At 40.1% G+C, this 15,570-nt stretch overlaps 1 protein-coding gene across 2 annotated transcripts in view; it reads right to left on the bottom strand.

Moving 5' to 3' along the window:
- The window catches only part of LOC139764289 (dual serine/threonine and tyrosine protein kinase-like), a 119,473-nt gene extending 104,581 nt beyond the window's left edge, over positions 1–14,892 (bottom strand). For both annotated transcript variants that reach the window (XR_011716340.1, XM_071690772.1), the window contains exon 1: positions 14,732–14,892. Coding sequence is in view for 1 of the 2 variants with exons in the window: in XM_071690772.1 (XP_071546873.1) it covers positions 14,732–14,855 (124 nt within the window). In the remaining variant the exon portion in view is untranslated. The remainder of the gene's footprint in view (positions 1–14,731) is intronic.
- Between the last annotated feature and the right edge of the window lie 678 nt (positions 14,893–15,570).

Below are 15,570 nucleotides of genomic sequence, written 5' to 3'. Positions count from 1 at the left end.
GAATATTAATGTAATCTTCAGTAATGGTCAACAACTCTGAATATTAATGTAATCTTCAGTAATGGTCAACAACTCTGAATATTAATGTAATCTTCAGTAATGGTCAACAACTCTGAATATTAATGTAATCTTCAGTAATGGTCAACAACTCTGAATATTAATGTAATCTTCAGTAATGGTCAACAACTCTGAATATTAATGTAATCTTCAATAATGGTCAACAACTCTGAATATTAATGTAATCTTCAGTAATGGTCAACAACTCTAAATATTCATGTAATCTTCAATATCTGTCACCAACTCCTGAATATCAATGTAATATTCAATAATGGTCAACAACTCTTGAATATTAAAGTAATCTTCAGTAATGGTCAACAACTCTGAATATTCATGTAATCTTCAGTAATAACAATACAGTCAGGGAAAGGTAACAGATATTCCCTTTGGTGTTCAGAAGGGCTGTGTGTGTGTGTGTGTGTGTATGTGTGTGTGTGTGTGTGTGTGTGTATGTGTGTGTGTGTGTGTGTACAATATTCCCTGTGATCAAGTCATACGTTGGTCAAACTGGTAAGGTTAATTAACGTGTAAAACAACATACAAAAATCAAGTGTTAGATACGATGAATAACAGAATACAATAATCATCCAGTGTTTCTTTTTATCATACAATTGACTGGAGGAATGTTCAGGTTGTCACATATTAAAAAAAAAAAGAGCTCAATGACTGATAGGAATTCTGTTCAATTGTCTCGTATCCATTATGGTAGAGTTATCAGTGTGAATCAAAATGTTGGCTTACGTTCTTTTCTTTTCTTTCAAACTATTCGCCATTTCCCGCATTAGCGAGGTAGCGTTAAGAACAGAGGACTGGGCCTTTGAAGGAATACCCTCACCTGGCCCAATTCTCTGTTCCTTCTTTTGGAAAATTGAAAAAAAAAAAAAAAAAAAGAAAAAACCGAGAGGGGAGGATTTCCAGCCCCCCGCTCCCTCCCCTTTTAGTCGCCTTTTACGACACGCAGGGAATACGTGGGAAGTATTCTTTGTCCCCTATCCCCAGGGATGATATATATATATATATATATATATATATATATATATATATATATATATATATATATATATACATATATGGATGAAGAAAGTGATAGAGACCACACTTGATTACGTAAATCAGATAATTTTATAGGTGAAAAAAAAACAGAAATGTAAATATGGTTAACATGGCTTTGGGAAGTGAAGTGAGGTGAGGTTGTCGAAGGTGACCTGTGTCTTGATTCCTTCACCTGTCTATTGACTCATTTGGACCTCGAGGGTGACCTGTGCCTTGATTCCTTTACCTGTCTATTGACTCATTTGGACCTGGAGGGTGACCTGTGCCTTAATCCCTTTACCTGTCTATTGACTCATTTGGACCTCGAGTGTGACCTGTGCCTTCTTGATTCCTTCACCTGTCTATTGACTCATTTGGACCTGGAGGGTGACCTGTGCCTTAATCCCTTTACCTGTCTATTGACTCATTTGGACCTGGAGGGCGACCTGTGCCTTAATCCCTTTACCTGTCTATTGACTCATTTGGACCTGGAGGGCGACCTGTGCCTTAATCCCTTCACCTGTCTATTGACTCATTTGGACCTGGAGGGCGACCTGTGCCTTAATCCCTTTACCTGTCTATTGACTCATTTGGACCTGGAGGGCGACCTGTGCCTTAATCCCTTCACCTGTCTATTGACTCATTTGGACCTGGAGGGCGACCTGTGCCTTAATCCCTTCACCTGTCTATTGACTCATTTGGACCTCGAGGGTGACCTGTCTTGATTCCTTCACCTGTCTATTGACTCATTTGGACCTAGAGGGTGACCTGTCTTGATTCCTTCACCTGTCTATTGACTCATTTGGACCTCGAGGGTGACCTGTGCCTTAATCCCTTCACCTGTCTACTGACTCATTTGGACCTGGAGGGTGACCTGTCTTGATTCCTTCACCTGTCTATTGACTCATTTGGACCTGGAGGGTGACCTGTCTTGATTCCTTCACCTGTCTATTGACTCATTTGGACCTCGAGGGTGACCTGTGCCTTAATCCCTTCACCTGTCTATTGACTCATTTGGACCTGGAGGGCGACCTGTGCCTTAATCCCTTCACCTGTCTATTGACTCATTTGGACCTCGAGGGTGACCTGTGCCTTAATCCCTTTACCTGTCTATTGACTCATTCGCCTCGCCTCCCCCCCGTGAAAGTATACTGTCTTCTGATTTTCTTTATCTTCACTCACTCCTGATAATGTAAGATGCGAAAGCGCTTGACACTTCGTATTTCCCGTTTTCCTTGAGATTTGACCTGCACGCCCAGGCCCTTTCTTGATAGCTCCTTAACCTCCCCAAGGCTGCTCTGCACACTTTCAGTAGCAGGGAAATGCAGACTCCTTCGAGTGAGAAGCTCCTTGACAAGACTGCTCTCCCAATGATACATCTTCGCCGTAGGCGCTACTTCCGTTGGCGGACTCCGGTAACTCTCTCTCTCTCTCTCTCTCTCTCTCTCTCTCTCTCTCTCTCTCTCTCTCTCTCTCTCTCTCTCTCTCTCTCTCTCTCTCTCACCGTTCGGTAAGCTGCTAGAGAGGAGAAACCTGGACACACACCCAAGTCTGACACTCTGTCATCCGGGCAGGTCTCTTCAGAAACTCACTCGTCGACTCTGATACAAATCCATCTGGATAATGGTGTTAAGTCCCCCCCATCCCCACCACCTCACCTTTTTTTTGGGGGGTGGGGTTTCGGAGGTCAGAGGTCAAGGTCAAGTGTCGTCTTTGAGAAAGCGTATCGTACAGAGGTCAAGGTTAAGTGTCTCGTCTTCGAGAAAGCGTATCGTACAGAGGTCAAGGTCAAGTGTCGTCTTCGAGAAAGCGTATCGTACAGAGGTCAAGGTCAAGTGTCGTCTTCGAGAAAGCGTATCGTACAGAGGTCAAGGTTAAGTGTCTCGTCTTCGAGAAAGCGTATCGTACAGAGGTCAAGGTCAAGTGTCATCTTCGAGAAAGCGTATCGTACAGAGGTCAAGGTTAAGTGTCTCGTCTTCGAGAAAGCGTATCGTACAGAGGTCAAGGTTAAGTGTCTCGTCTTCGAGAAAGCGTATCGTACAGGTCAAGGTTAAGTGTCTCGTCTTCGAGAAAGCGTATCGTACAGAGGTCAAGGTTAAGTGTCGTCTTCGAGAAAGCGTATCGTACATAAAAGTTTACAGCCAGCGGTAAAAAAGCCACTACATCAACACCACTTCAACCTTCGCGATGACACGAAAGGTACCTATGACGCGATTCTGCCATGGGGATGGGGTGGGGTTAGCGCGTAGCGCTCACCGCCAGTTTTCGCTTCTTAAAGCGACATTTTCGTTTCCCTCAGCCGGCAGACGGATAAGATAGACAGATAGACAGGCACTTCATTTCACTGTCGATCACAAGATGATCGGGGGCCGACAGGCAGAAGAAAAATATATACTAAAGAGGTCCCTCACCTCCCATCCTTCTCCTTCAGATGGTCGTAGTAATTCCAGAGGGGAAAATGCGAGAAAGCAAAGCAAACAAAAAAAGCAAAGGGGTAGATTACCTTAAAAAGACTAACACATGTAGGTAAAAAGCAAAGGGGTAGATTACCTTAAAAAGACTACCACATGTAGGTAAAAAGCAAAGGGGTAGATTACCTTAAAAAGACTACCACATGTAGGTAAAAAGCAAAGGGGTAGATTACCTTAAAAAGACTACCACATGTAGGTAAAAGGCAAAGGCAAGATTACCTTAAAAAACAACACCACATGTAGGTAAAAGGGCAAAGGTAAGGGATTACCATAAGACCACCACCACACCGGTGTAATACACCAAGTTGTAAGGTTAGCACGTTTACCTTGATCAGTCTAGGATTACACGAACGAGCCAGAATTATATAATAATATACATATAATATATATATATATATATATATATATATATATATATATATATATATATATATATTATCTTTTTTTTATTTTGCTTTGTCGCTGTCTCCCGCGTTAGCGAGGTAGCGCAAGGAAAACACGAAAGAATGGCCCAACCCACCCACATACACATGTATATACATACACGTCCACACAGGCAAATATACATACCTATACATCTCAATGTATACATATATATATATACACACAGACATATACATATATATACACATGTACATAATTCATACTGTCCGCTTTTATTCATTCCCATCGCCACCTCGCCACACATGGAATAACAACCCCTTCCCCCCCTCATGTGTGCGAGGTAGCGCTAGGAAAAGACGACAAAGGCCACATTCGTTCACACTCAGTCTCTAGCTGTCATGTAATAATGCACCGAAACCACAGCTCCCTTTCCACATCCAGACCCCACAGAACTTTCCATGGTTTACCCCAGACGCTTCACATATAATCCCTGGGGATAGGGGAGAAAGAATACTTCCCATGTATTCCCTACGTGTCGTAGAAGGCGACTCAAAGGGGAGGGAGCTGAGGGGGCTGGAAATCCTCCCCTTTTTTTTTTTTCTAATTTTTCAAAAGAAGGAATAGAGAAGGGGGCCAGGTGAGGATAGTCCCTCAAAGGTCCAGTATATATCGTCTCTTTTTCCCTTATTCGTACAGTAGCATGAGGATCACTATAACGTGACCCTTCAAGGTGTAAGTCCTTGGCCGGCACCTCATGCTCCCTACATTCAAAAGGAAATGTCTTATGGAGGAAGTAAAAACACCTTCAGACCCAGAGATCTCCATCTCCTCGTACTCGTCCATGACACGCAAGGGGGGGTGGCTCACTGACCTACAACCAAGAGAAAAGAATGAAGGGGTCTGGATGTGGTAAGGGAGCTGTGGCTTCGGTGCATTATTACATGACAGCTAGAGACTGAGTGTGAACGAATGGGACCTTTGTTGTCTTTTCCTAGCGCTACCTCGCACACATGAGGGGGAGGGGGTTGTTATTTCATGTGTGGCGAGGTGGCGATGGAAATGAATAAAGGCAGACAGTATGAATTATGTACATGTGTATATATGTATATGTCTGTGTGTATATATATGTATACGTTGAGATGCATAGGTATGTATATGTGCGTGTGTGGACGTGTATGTAAATACATGTGTATGTGGGTGGGTTGGGCCATTCTTTCGTCTGTTTCCTTGCGCTACCTCGGCTAACACGGGACAAAGCGACAAAGTATAATAAATAAATAAGTAAATAAATATATATATATATATATATATATATATATATATATATATATATATATATATATATATATATATATATATATATATATATGACCAATACTGCTTTAACAGGTACACAAAGCTGTTCTTCAAACATCCGGGAACATAAACAGGTAAGCTTGTTTGAATAAGAATTATGTAGCCACTCATAAATGCATCAGCATACACTGTACACACCACTTGCATTATCCCAAGCACCGTCTGGTAAAGATGCTAGACAAAGGCAAGGATTCTCCCTAGATACAATTACGAATAACTAATTCACTACAATTAGTTCAAAATCTGGGTTAACAGATGTGGAGATTGGCTGGCTACTCCAGGCCAAATGTGTGTGGGAAGATTTCACTACGGAGATGGGGACCCCGGAGCGCGCGCCCACTCCCACACCGCATCCTGTACACTATACAAATCCCAGGATCAGAAGGTTCCATCATAAATGCCAGTCTGGGACCCTGGCCATGAAATACAAATCCTGAAATAAACGAATGAATAAAACAGAGGCCCGTCTCGTAGGCCTTGACGATCGACCACAAGTGTGGGGGGGGAGGGGAAAAAAAATTGGAGGGTTTGAGGGGGGGGACCACAAGCTTTGGGTACGAAGCTGAGATGGATCAGGTGGCAAATTAGAGAGAGAGAGAGAGAGAGAGAGAGAGAGAGAGAGAGAGAGAGAGAGAGAGAGAGAGAGAGAGAGAGAGAGAGAGAGAGAAAACGTTTCGAGAAAACCTTCCCCCCTGTCCATCCTAGCCACCGCAAATACAATGTAGCGCTGACACTACTAGGCGAGGTCAAGCACTCGCCCCCAAGTTCAAATGATCGTGGACAGACACCTCAAAGAACTCTCGCCTTATCCCATTTCTGTCGAGGGAAACACACACACACACACACACACACACATGGTGCCACTGTGCAAAGAGGGAGTATGACGCATGGCTTCCCTTCCTGCTGGGAAATGCTGACACAGGCGTCCATGACTGGCTACAAAAATCTGACGCTGTTCTATTAAACATACAAAACTGGCAACAAACCTGACGTTGCTCTCCCATCACACCGACCAACAGTCATCATAAATATCGGTAAAATACCACCTCTTTTCAATCATGGCCGACAAGAAATTACAATTACAGTAGTAACGTTATCGCTGACCGCCCTTGCGCGGCCACATTTCGAAAGACAAGCCGAAGCCAAGGTCATGGGGGGGAAGGGTGTAGCGATTCGCTTCCCCATTACTTCACAAACCCCATGACAAACACTCGCCCTTCAACTACCTCGCTGCTCAACCCACACCTGGCAGGACCTGTGGTCCTGCCAGGTGGATGTGGTCTGCCAATCCGGAACGTTGGGGATAGAGAGCTGTGGTTTAGGTGCATTACACATGACAGCTACAGAAGCGGCCTTTCTTCGTCTGTTCCTGGTGCTACTTATATATATATATATATATATATATATATATATATATATATATATATATATATATATAGTGGTTCCAACAATATTGTATGGTTGCGAGGCGTGGGCTATGGATAGAGTTGTGCGCAGGAGGATGGATGTGCTGGAAATGAGATGTTTGAGGACAATGTGTGGTGTGAGGTGGTTTGATCGAGTAAGTAACGTAAGGGTAAGAGAGATGTGTGGAAATAAAAAGAGCGTGGTTGAGAGAGCAGAAGAGGGTGTTTTGAAATGGTTTGGGCACATGGAGAGAATGAGTGAGGAAAGATTGATCAAGAGGATATATATGTCGGAGGTGGAGGGAACGAGGAGAAATGGGAGACCAAATTGGAGGTGGAAAGATGGAGTGAAAAAGATTTTGAGTGATCGGGGCCTGAACATGCAGGAGGGTGAAAGGCGGGCAAGGAATAGAGTGAATTGGATCGATGTGGTATACCGGGGTTGACGTGCTGTCGGTGGATTGAATCGGGGCAGGTGAAGCGTCTGGGGTGGGCCATGGAAGGTTGTGTGGGGCCTGGATGTGGAAAGGAAGCTGTGGTTTCGGGCATTATTGCATGACAGCTAGAGACTGAGTGTGAACGAATGGGGCCTTTGTTGTCTTTTCCTAGCGCTACCTCGCACACATGAGGGGGGAGGGGGATGGTATTCCATGTGTGGTGAGGTGGCGATGGGAATGAATAAAGGCAGACAGTGTGAATTGTGTGCATGGGTATATATGTATGTGTCTGTGTGTGTATATATATGTGTACATTGAGATGTATAGGTATGTATATTTGTGGGTGTGGACATGTATGTATATACATGTGTATGGGGGTGGGTTGGGCCATTTCTTTCATCTGTTTCCTTGCGCTACCTCGCAAACACGGGAGACAGCGACAGAGCAAAATAAAAAAATAAATATAATAAAATATATATCTTTTTCTTTCATACTATTCGCCATTTCCCGCATTAGCGAGGTAGCGTTAAGAACAGAGGACTGGGCCTTTGAGGGAATATCCTCACCTGGCCCCCTACTCTGTTCCTTCTTTTGGAAAATCAAAAATAAAACGAGAGGGGAGGATTTCCAGCCCCCCGCTCCCTCCCCTTTTAGTTGCCTTCTACGTCACGCAGGGAATACGTGGGAAGTATTCTTTCTCCCCTATCCCCATATATATATAATGATAGAAGAAGATTAGGAGCTAACATTTATCTTTTATTATCATTTTCTTTTATCACTATCATATTTCATTCCCCTTTACTAGTAATTACACAATTAAGTTTTTCATTTGTTAAAATTTCAAGGTCAGAAATTGATTTGTTGAGATTCAAAATTCCATTATTGTGAGCTTTATCCTTCAATCAAATAACCATGTTCCCTAATCTACTGTGGAAGAGTTTGTGGGGTCTGACTAGCTGATATATACTGGTGTCAGTGGATCACATATGAGAGCCAGAGAATGGACGGGTGCAATAAAGATAAGTGTGTGTTCCTGTGCAATCTTGCTATGGTACAAGTAGCAATAAGGTATGTATGGAAACTTCTTCTCCCGCCTTATTAAGGAAGCATCAAAGACTTATGAACAACAGTTGTAGACATTCATTCTCTTAGTGACATGTATAATGCATCAAGATCTGAACCTACCACAATCTGTCCCATCATTTACCTTGACCACTTCATATACCCTAGTTCATCCCAAAGACCACATTTTGCCTCTTATGTACCACATCGATACAATCTATTCTATCCCATGCACACCTCTTATCCTCCTCAATGTTCAGGCCCCAATACCCAAAGCATCTTTTAACTCCATCCTTCCACCACCTCCTTGGTTTCCCTTTCCTCCTCCTCCCTTCACTTCTGCACATAGGTTCTCGAAGTCAGTCTTCCTTTGCCCTTCCTCTCTAAATGTCCACAGCATTTCACCACAACCTGGTCAGCTCTCAATCAGCCTGTACTCACACAGGATAGGGGAGAAAGAATACTTCCCACATATTCCCTACGTGTAGTAAAAGGCAACTAAAAGGGGACGGAACGAGGGGCTGGAAATCCAGTTTTTGCTTTTCCAAGGGAAGAACACAGAGGGGGGATGAGTGAAGATTTTCCCTCTTGGGTTCAGTCCTCTGTTCTTAACACTACCTCGCTAACACGGGAAATGGTGAATATGTTTGAAAAATATATACATATACATATCCCTAGGATAGGGTAGATACTGCCTACATATTCCATGCATGTTGTAAAAGGCAAGTAAGAGGGGTGGGAGTGGGTGGCTGGAAATCCTCTCTTCCTATATTACTTTCCAAAATAAGGAACATGGAGCAAGAAGCCAAGTGAGAAATTCTCCCTCTAAAGTGAAAACATCTGTTCTTGATGCTACCTCGTTCACGCTGGAATTGGTGAGCATTTATATGTATCAAAAAAAATCATATTTGATTTCCGTTTCCTGTGTCAGCAAGGTAGGCCCATGAATTGATGAAGAAAGACTGCATTTGCTTACATCCACTCTCTAGCTGTCATGTGTAATGCAATGAAGCTACAGCCATCTACCAAAACCGGGCCCCATAGATCTTTCCATGGATTCCCCAGGCTGCTTCACACATCCTGGTTCAGTCCACTGACAGCATGTCAACTCCTGTAAACCACATCATTCCAATTCTCTATATCCCGAGAATGCCTTTCACCATCCTGCATGTTCAGGTCCTGATCAATCAAAATAATTTTCACTCCATCCGTTCATCTACACTTTGGTCTCTGTAAATGCAAACACACACATACCACAACATTTATAGTCCGTGGTTCTGGCTGGTGGACGTGGCCAGCTTCCTGAGTGCTGCACAAGCCCTTTGAGGATAGAAGCGACTCCAAGAGTAGAAAGTAGTTAAATGAAGTGGATAAATCTTAACGTAAAGTGTTTCAGAAATGACTGATTGTATGAGTAGGGATCTAATTATAATCACATTTTTGGGGTTTGTAGTTATTGTTGGGGAGTAAGAGGCATGTACAACAATATGAATTTTCAAACTAAATATATAATCACTCTGTGAAGTTTAGCATCCATGTAACTAGGATACTTATATCATGACGATCAATACAGAGCCTGGTCAAAGCCATCACTCGAGTTGGCACAATGATATCAGGAAGAAGGATATCTTGAGTAACAGCTGACTAGATGTGTCATAATTCATGCTATATGGATGACAAATATACTGGTGAGTTTTAAATACTTAGTGTAATACTAAGTGCTTCTGAAAATAACAATGACAAATATCTATCCACCTGCTCCTGAATATATGCAGACTGTGAATCTATCCAGCTTATTCTTAAGACTTTCTTATCTTTCTTCCTAAATATATTTAATCCCCCTCTAAGTTAGTACTCTGCACTGTTAACTGGGACTAATACTGATTCATTAGGTGCTTAATCAGCACAATGGTAGAAGAATAATCTGGTATCTCTGGAATAATTGTCTCAAATCCAAAAGGAATACTACTGGTATGTTTCTACAGTTTTTTCTTCCTACTTGAAAATGCTAATCCTTCATGAAGGTATGTTAATCTAGATTAGGCTGGTTTTGGTGAGGCCTAGTTATAATATAAAACATGCATGAGTCATGCAATTCTAATCAAAGTTTATTCTTTTCCAATAACTCCTAACAATGCAGCAGTCAAAACTTCAGTTAAGCTGGATGTATAGGCACTGAAATTCCACCACTTTTAACAGATACTTGTTTAATCTAATGTTGATGGACACCTAAAAATAAAGCAATCATCTAGCTTATTATATCTAAAGTAATATGGACCTTTCTTAGCCGAGTACACAAAAAATATGAAAAGGGTTGAAGAGCTATGGCTTCCATATAAATAAACTGATAAATATCATAAGACCTCATACTAGCCATATAAATGAATTCAAATAATATGTATTATGAATAAACCTGAATAAATACCAGGTTCCTAAGTGTGCCACTGAGGATACTGTGCTTCTATGCTTAAATTTTCTACCTATCCCACTTATAATCTTATATTCCAATTATATGGAATCTATGCAATCAGTTTGGCTGGCTTTCTTAAACGGTCATTTAATCAATTTTTACAAACTTCTTATCCCTCTAGCTTTAACAATTCAAAAATGGTTGGGAATTATATGTTTGGGAGATGTGGAGATTCAATGAAATAATAGCAATAAATTTCTAAATCTGAGAGTGGTTCAAGTCTCCTACGACATAAAAGTTGTATGCTGCATTTTTTTCATAGTTTTTCCATACTGCAAGCCTTCACAAAGATCTTCCTACCTCAGATCATGTTAAGTTCTGTTATAAACACTGTATCATGATGTACAGGCAAAAGATTTACTTAAAGTCCGACGACTTATAATTACTATTTCTGACAGCTATGTCATAAAGAATAAATACAAAAGCTAGATTTATGGAACAAATCTAAACCACTGGCAATTAATAACAGTTGAAACAAGTAAATCAACTGCTGGTCAACAATTCCTGAAGAACAAATTATGTGATATAAAACTTGAAGTAATCTAAAAAGGTTTGTAACCACAAAACTAAATGTCATATGGGCTAAACCACCTCACTCATCTAGTGCAATGCGATCTGTGATAGGCTATGTTCACTAACTTTAACATAGGACGACTAAATTCAAGATCTGTGCTTTTGTTTATATCTGAGTAGCAAAAGTAGAAAACAGCACTGTATTTAAGAATGTCAATCCAATATTTCAATAGGGAATAGAGATTCAACATTGCAGCAAGAAAGCTTTGACATGTTTCAAGCTACATCTTTTTCAAATTTTGAAAGGAGTCATTGATTATTATGTATATTTATATCCCATGATATTAAAGCATCTAAAAAAACAGGCAGATATTTCATACAAGGAAGAGTAAAGGTTTAAACAAAATCAAAACTACGGAGCAAGGGACTATGCACAAAAGTTAATGTACTCTCATTCATTTATTTTTCTAAAAATGTCCCAGAACCCCTTTCTAAGAAACGAGTAAGACATCTAACAAGACTGTATTCACAATGATTCAGCCTAACCAAAGGTGACTTTCCACTCGTAATGTAACCGTGCAGGCAAAGTCCGGTAACACCCAAACTTTCAATTACATGAGTATGCAAAGCATTTTTGTAATCACTGTGCATCTTGGCTGCATTCTGACCCTAAAATATGTGCAAAGGTATGTGTAACTAAGTTTGCAGCCATGGCACATTACTTTGACAGGGCCAGTGAGATTATTCCCATACAATCTAATTATGGCCAAACAGAGTTATGTCTTTACGAGGAAATTGCAAAGCTTCATTTGCAAAGGTACTAAACACTCTACAAGTGAAAAACCTATGATGATACCATACAATCCAGGGTCCACAATGAACACACAGAACCACAAAAAAATAGCATTATCCATTATATACCATCAAAATTTCTCAGAGAATCCTATGATACAAATCAAATGACCACAGAATCATCCAATTTACACAAGTTAAGGGAGCATAGGTTCACGCATTTGATCATGACTTTTTCCGCTACCTCATAAACGCAATAAAACGTGAAAGACCCTGGAGAACAAACAAAATGATAACATACACGCTTTGCATAAGTATTGGACGAAAGTGGCCATAGCATCAATGCACATAAAGTGCAAAAAAATGGAATCACTGATAAGTGAAGATAATGGAGCCAAAACTTCTTAACATTAATATTCATCAACACAAAAACACTCTAGCCACAGCTTTATATCACCATTAGTGGATCACAACAGAATAAGTAGGACAATCTTATCTGTATAAGACACTGAGAGATTACACTCTGACGTACTATATAATCGAGATAAGTTTCAACAACATTATGTCATGATGAGAGAATTATAAAACATAAATATTAGTACTGAATAAAAGCCAAAATATGTACAATATCATGTCATGGTAGAAATATCTAAAGGAACTATGAATGATTATTTCAAATAACTATATTGTGTGTTTGCACTAGTAAACAACCACTATCTTCTTAAAGAAAACGAAAGGCAGAATTTAACAAATTTCCATGACAGGTTAAACCAATTATAACATTCTTCAGAACAATAATCCCTTAACAGAAATGCAAGTTTTTGCTCATAATACCTCCCAGTAGACAAAACTGTTGAGCTATGAAATCTGCAGGGGATATTCATTACTGTGCTTAGAGAGTAAAATCACTCAAACTAGCATCTTGACTACTGATGAGAGAAAAGTAAGCTACATATGTGAAATACTGGAGGGTATGGAATCATATCTTCAATCCTACAGCGTCTTATAACAAGAAAAATTATGGCGGACTGCAATTGAATATCAAGTACATCAACATGTGGCATAAAATGCAAGAGAAAATTGTCTGATTATCTGAGTCCTGAAACTATTACACATACTAACTGGAAGTATTTCAAACTATGAATTGCAAACCAGAATCATTCAAGAATGCACTGAACAAATATCTAGCCAGACTATGAAGGATACACAAGCCTCTGGGCTGTAGCCTTCGACACCATCACTGATGTGAGAAGCAATGCCACATCTTAGTCCCAGACTGAGTTATATAGGTACACAAGCTTCCATAATCAACGCAAAGCACAAGTACGACATGTATATAACATAAATGGTCAACTTAGTGCAAACGTAAAAACATATAAAGATACAATCTTGATTAAAAAAAGATATGAAAATATTTTGCTTTACTAAGTGCTTCCTTAACAATAGCTCAGAAACGAAAATGCATAATCAAGGGTCACATCTTATGCCACACTCACTAGTAAGTCACATATACAAAACATCTACTTCCTAACTTCACTCTTTTTTCAAAGCCTTACACGAGTAAATAATAGAATTAAAAAAATACCAATTATCTATCAAAATGGTAAAAAATTTACCTTCCCAACCACAATTCAAAATTACGCAAATTCCAACGAATAATATTTTCTAAGTGGTAAAGCTAACGTAAAAACCTGCAACACAGTCCAATAGCTTCAACGAAAAATGTAAATTTTTCCAACAGGAGTTGAATATATCATAATACATTGGCAGTTGCTGAAGCACCATGCTAATCACTCATATTATCATATTCTACATGATGTTTAGACATCAACAAACTCAAAATCAAAAAAATCATCATAGATGCAGTTAGATTTTACTTGGTGTTGATGAATCACTAAAAGCTTTAACATGACCTTTGCCCTATCAACAAAGTTCTTACAACCTTTCCCTTGTACGGAGACAGCTTTAAAAGGAAATGCAACACAGTCCAACAATTTCATTAAAATACGTAAATTTCCCCATAAGTTAAAAACAACGTAATGTGTTGGCACACTATCTTACAAGAAATACAAACTATCTTACAAAAGTCTATTAAGAGTACTGCACATCTCGCAAACACACAAATTACCCATTATTTATCCACATTCTATCATTCCTTTGCAGTTCATAGCCAACGATATGATTTTTCTTACCATATACATGGTAATGTTCCCTACATGTTTCTGACCACTACACCAACCATTACATGCAGTATCTACTTTCAATTACTTATTTTCCACTTAATTAATATCTCGACAGTAATCAAAAATTACCAAAGAAATGGGTAAAGCTAAATGAACTGTCTTGTCGGGTTTCAGACTGACAAGATACAGTAAGACTGTCATGATGGCAGACACCACAGACAGAATTACTTTCATTTTCACTAAAACCATCTTTTCCCAAGTCATTACTGTTCAGGTTCTCTTCCTCATATAAACCTTACAGCCCAGAAAATGGTTCTTGACAGGTTTCTGGCTGTCACCGCCCAGGTTTCCGGTCGAATCCCCCAACTTGACCACCAGTTAGTTCTCATTTCACATACCATCGCTCGCTTTCAGGTCTGTATCAGAGGTGTTCTCTACCTTATAAAAAAAAGCTACTGCCTTAGACCAAGGTTCTTGACAGGTTTCTAGCTGTCAGTGGAAGGCAGGGATCACCGACCCGACCAACAACGCTCAAATTACACCATTAAAACTCATGTGTCAACCTCACCTTCAGATAGGTTCCCGGACAACCCCACATCTTCTATCGATTGTATAGTCTCCCTCTGTAATCTCTTGAGGTGTCTGGCGTTCTTATTAAACTTCTGGAACTCCACCACCAGTCCCTCGGCCATCCTCACTGTTTATTTACATCTGAGTGACTGGGGGCTGAGGCACTCATGACACAAGGAAAACACTCACTCCCAGAAAACGGACCCCCAGACGCGTGGGAGACTCCGCCAAACTCCCTCAGCAGGGCCTGACCCCTGAACATCTTTGTGGTTTATTCAATAAATTGTACATTTCAGTGTATGTGACTCCATGATTAGGGTGTGATTATATTACTCTGTGGTTATGAGATGCACAGACGTAGTGGGAGTTGTGCATATGGCTTCATATTCTTGTAAGTTAGCTATTCTTAAGGAGATCAAATAATTCAAAGATTTCTCTCACTACAATATATCATCTATTGCAGCGATTATAATTAGTTTAAACCCAGAATAGAGTATTTGTTAAGAATATACAGGTAAAAAGTATTTAGGAAGAAATTAGATGCTACATCTCTTAGATTTTTCAAACTTTCTGTACAAAACTATACAAAATAACCGCAGATATCAGAGTATGTGTACCTTTCTCCAAGCAAAAGAGAACATTACACAATATACAAAATGATAAAATACTGGCGCACATCAGAAAAGATGTGAAATCGTATTAAATATGAGACCTATATTATCTTTTGTATTACTATTTATGTGAGCAAGTCTTATGCAACTTGGGCCATATACTGAGTGTGTTTTGATGTCTCAGAATAATCTGTAAACACCTGAAGATTATAAGACTCTTCTATTG

This window comes from Panulirus ornatus, chromosome 49, assembly GCF_036320965.1.
Source record: "Panulirus ornatus isolate Po-2019 chromosome 49, ASM3632096v1, whole genome shotgun sequence".
Lineage (NCBI taxonomy): Eukaryota > Metazoa > Arthropoda > Malacostraca > Decapoda > Palinuridae > Panulirus > Panulirus ornatus.
This window is presented reverse-complemented; position numbering and strand designations above follow the sequence as displayed.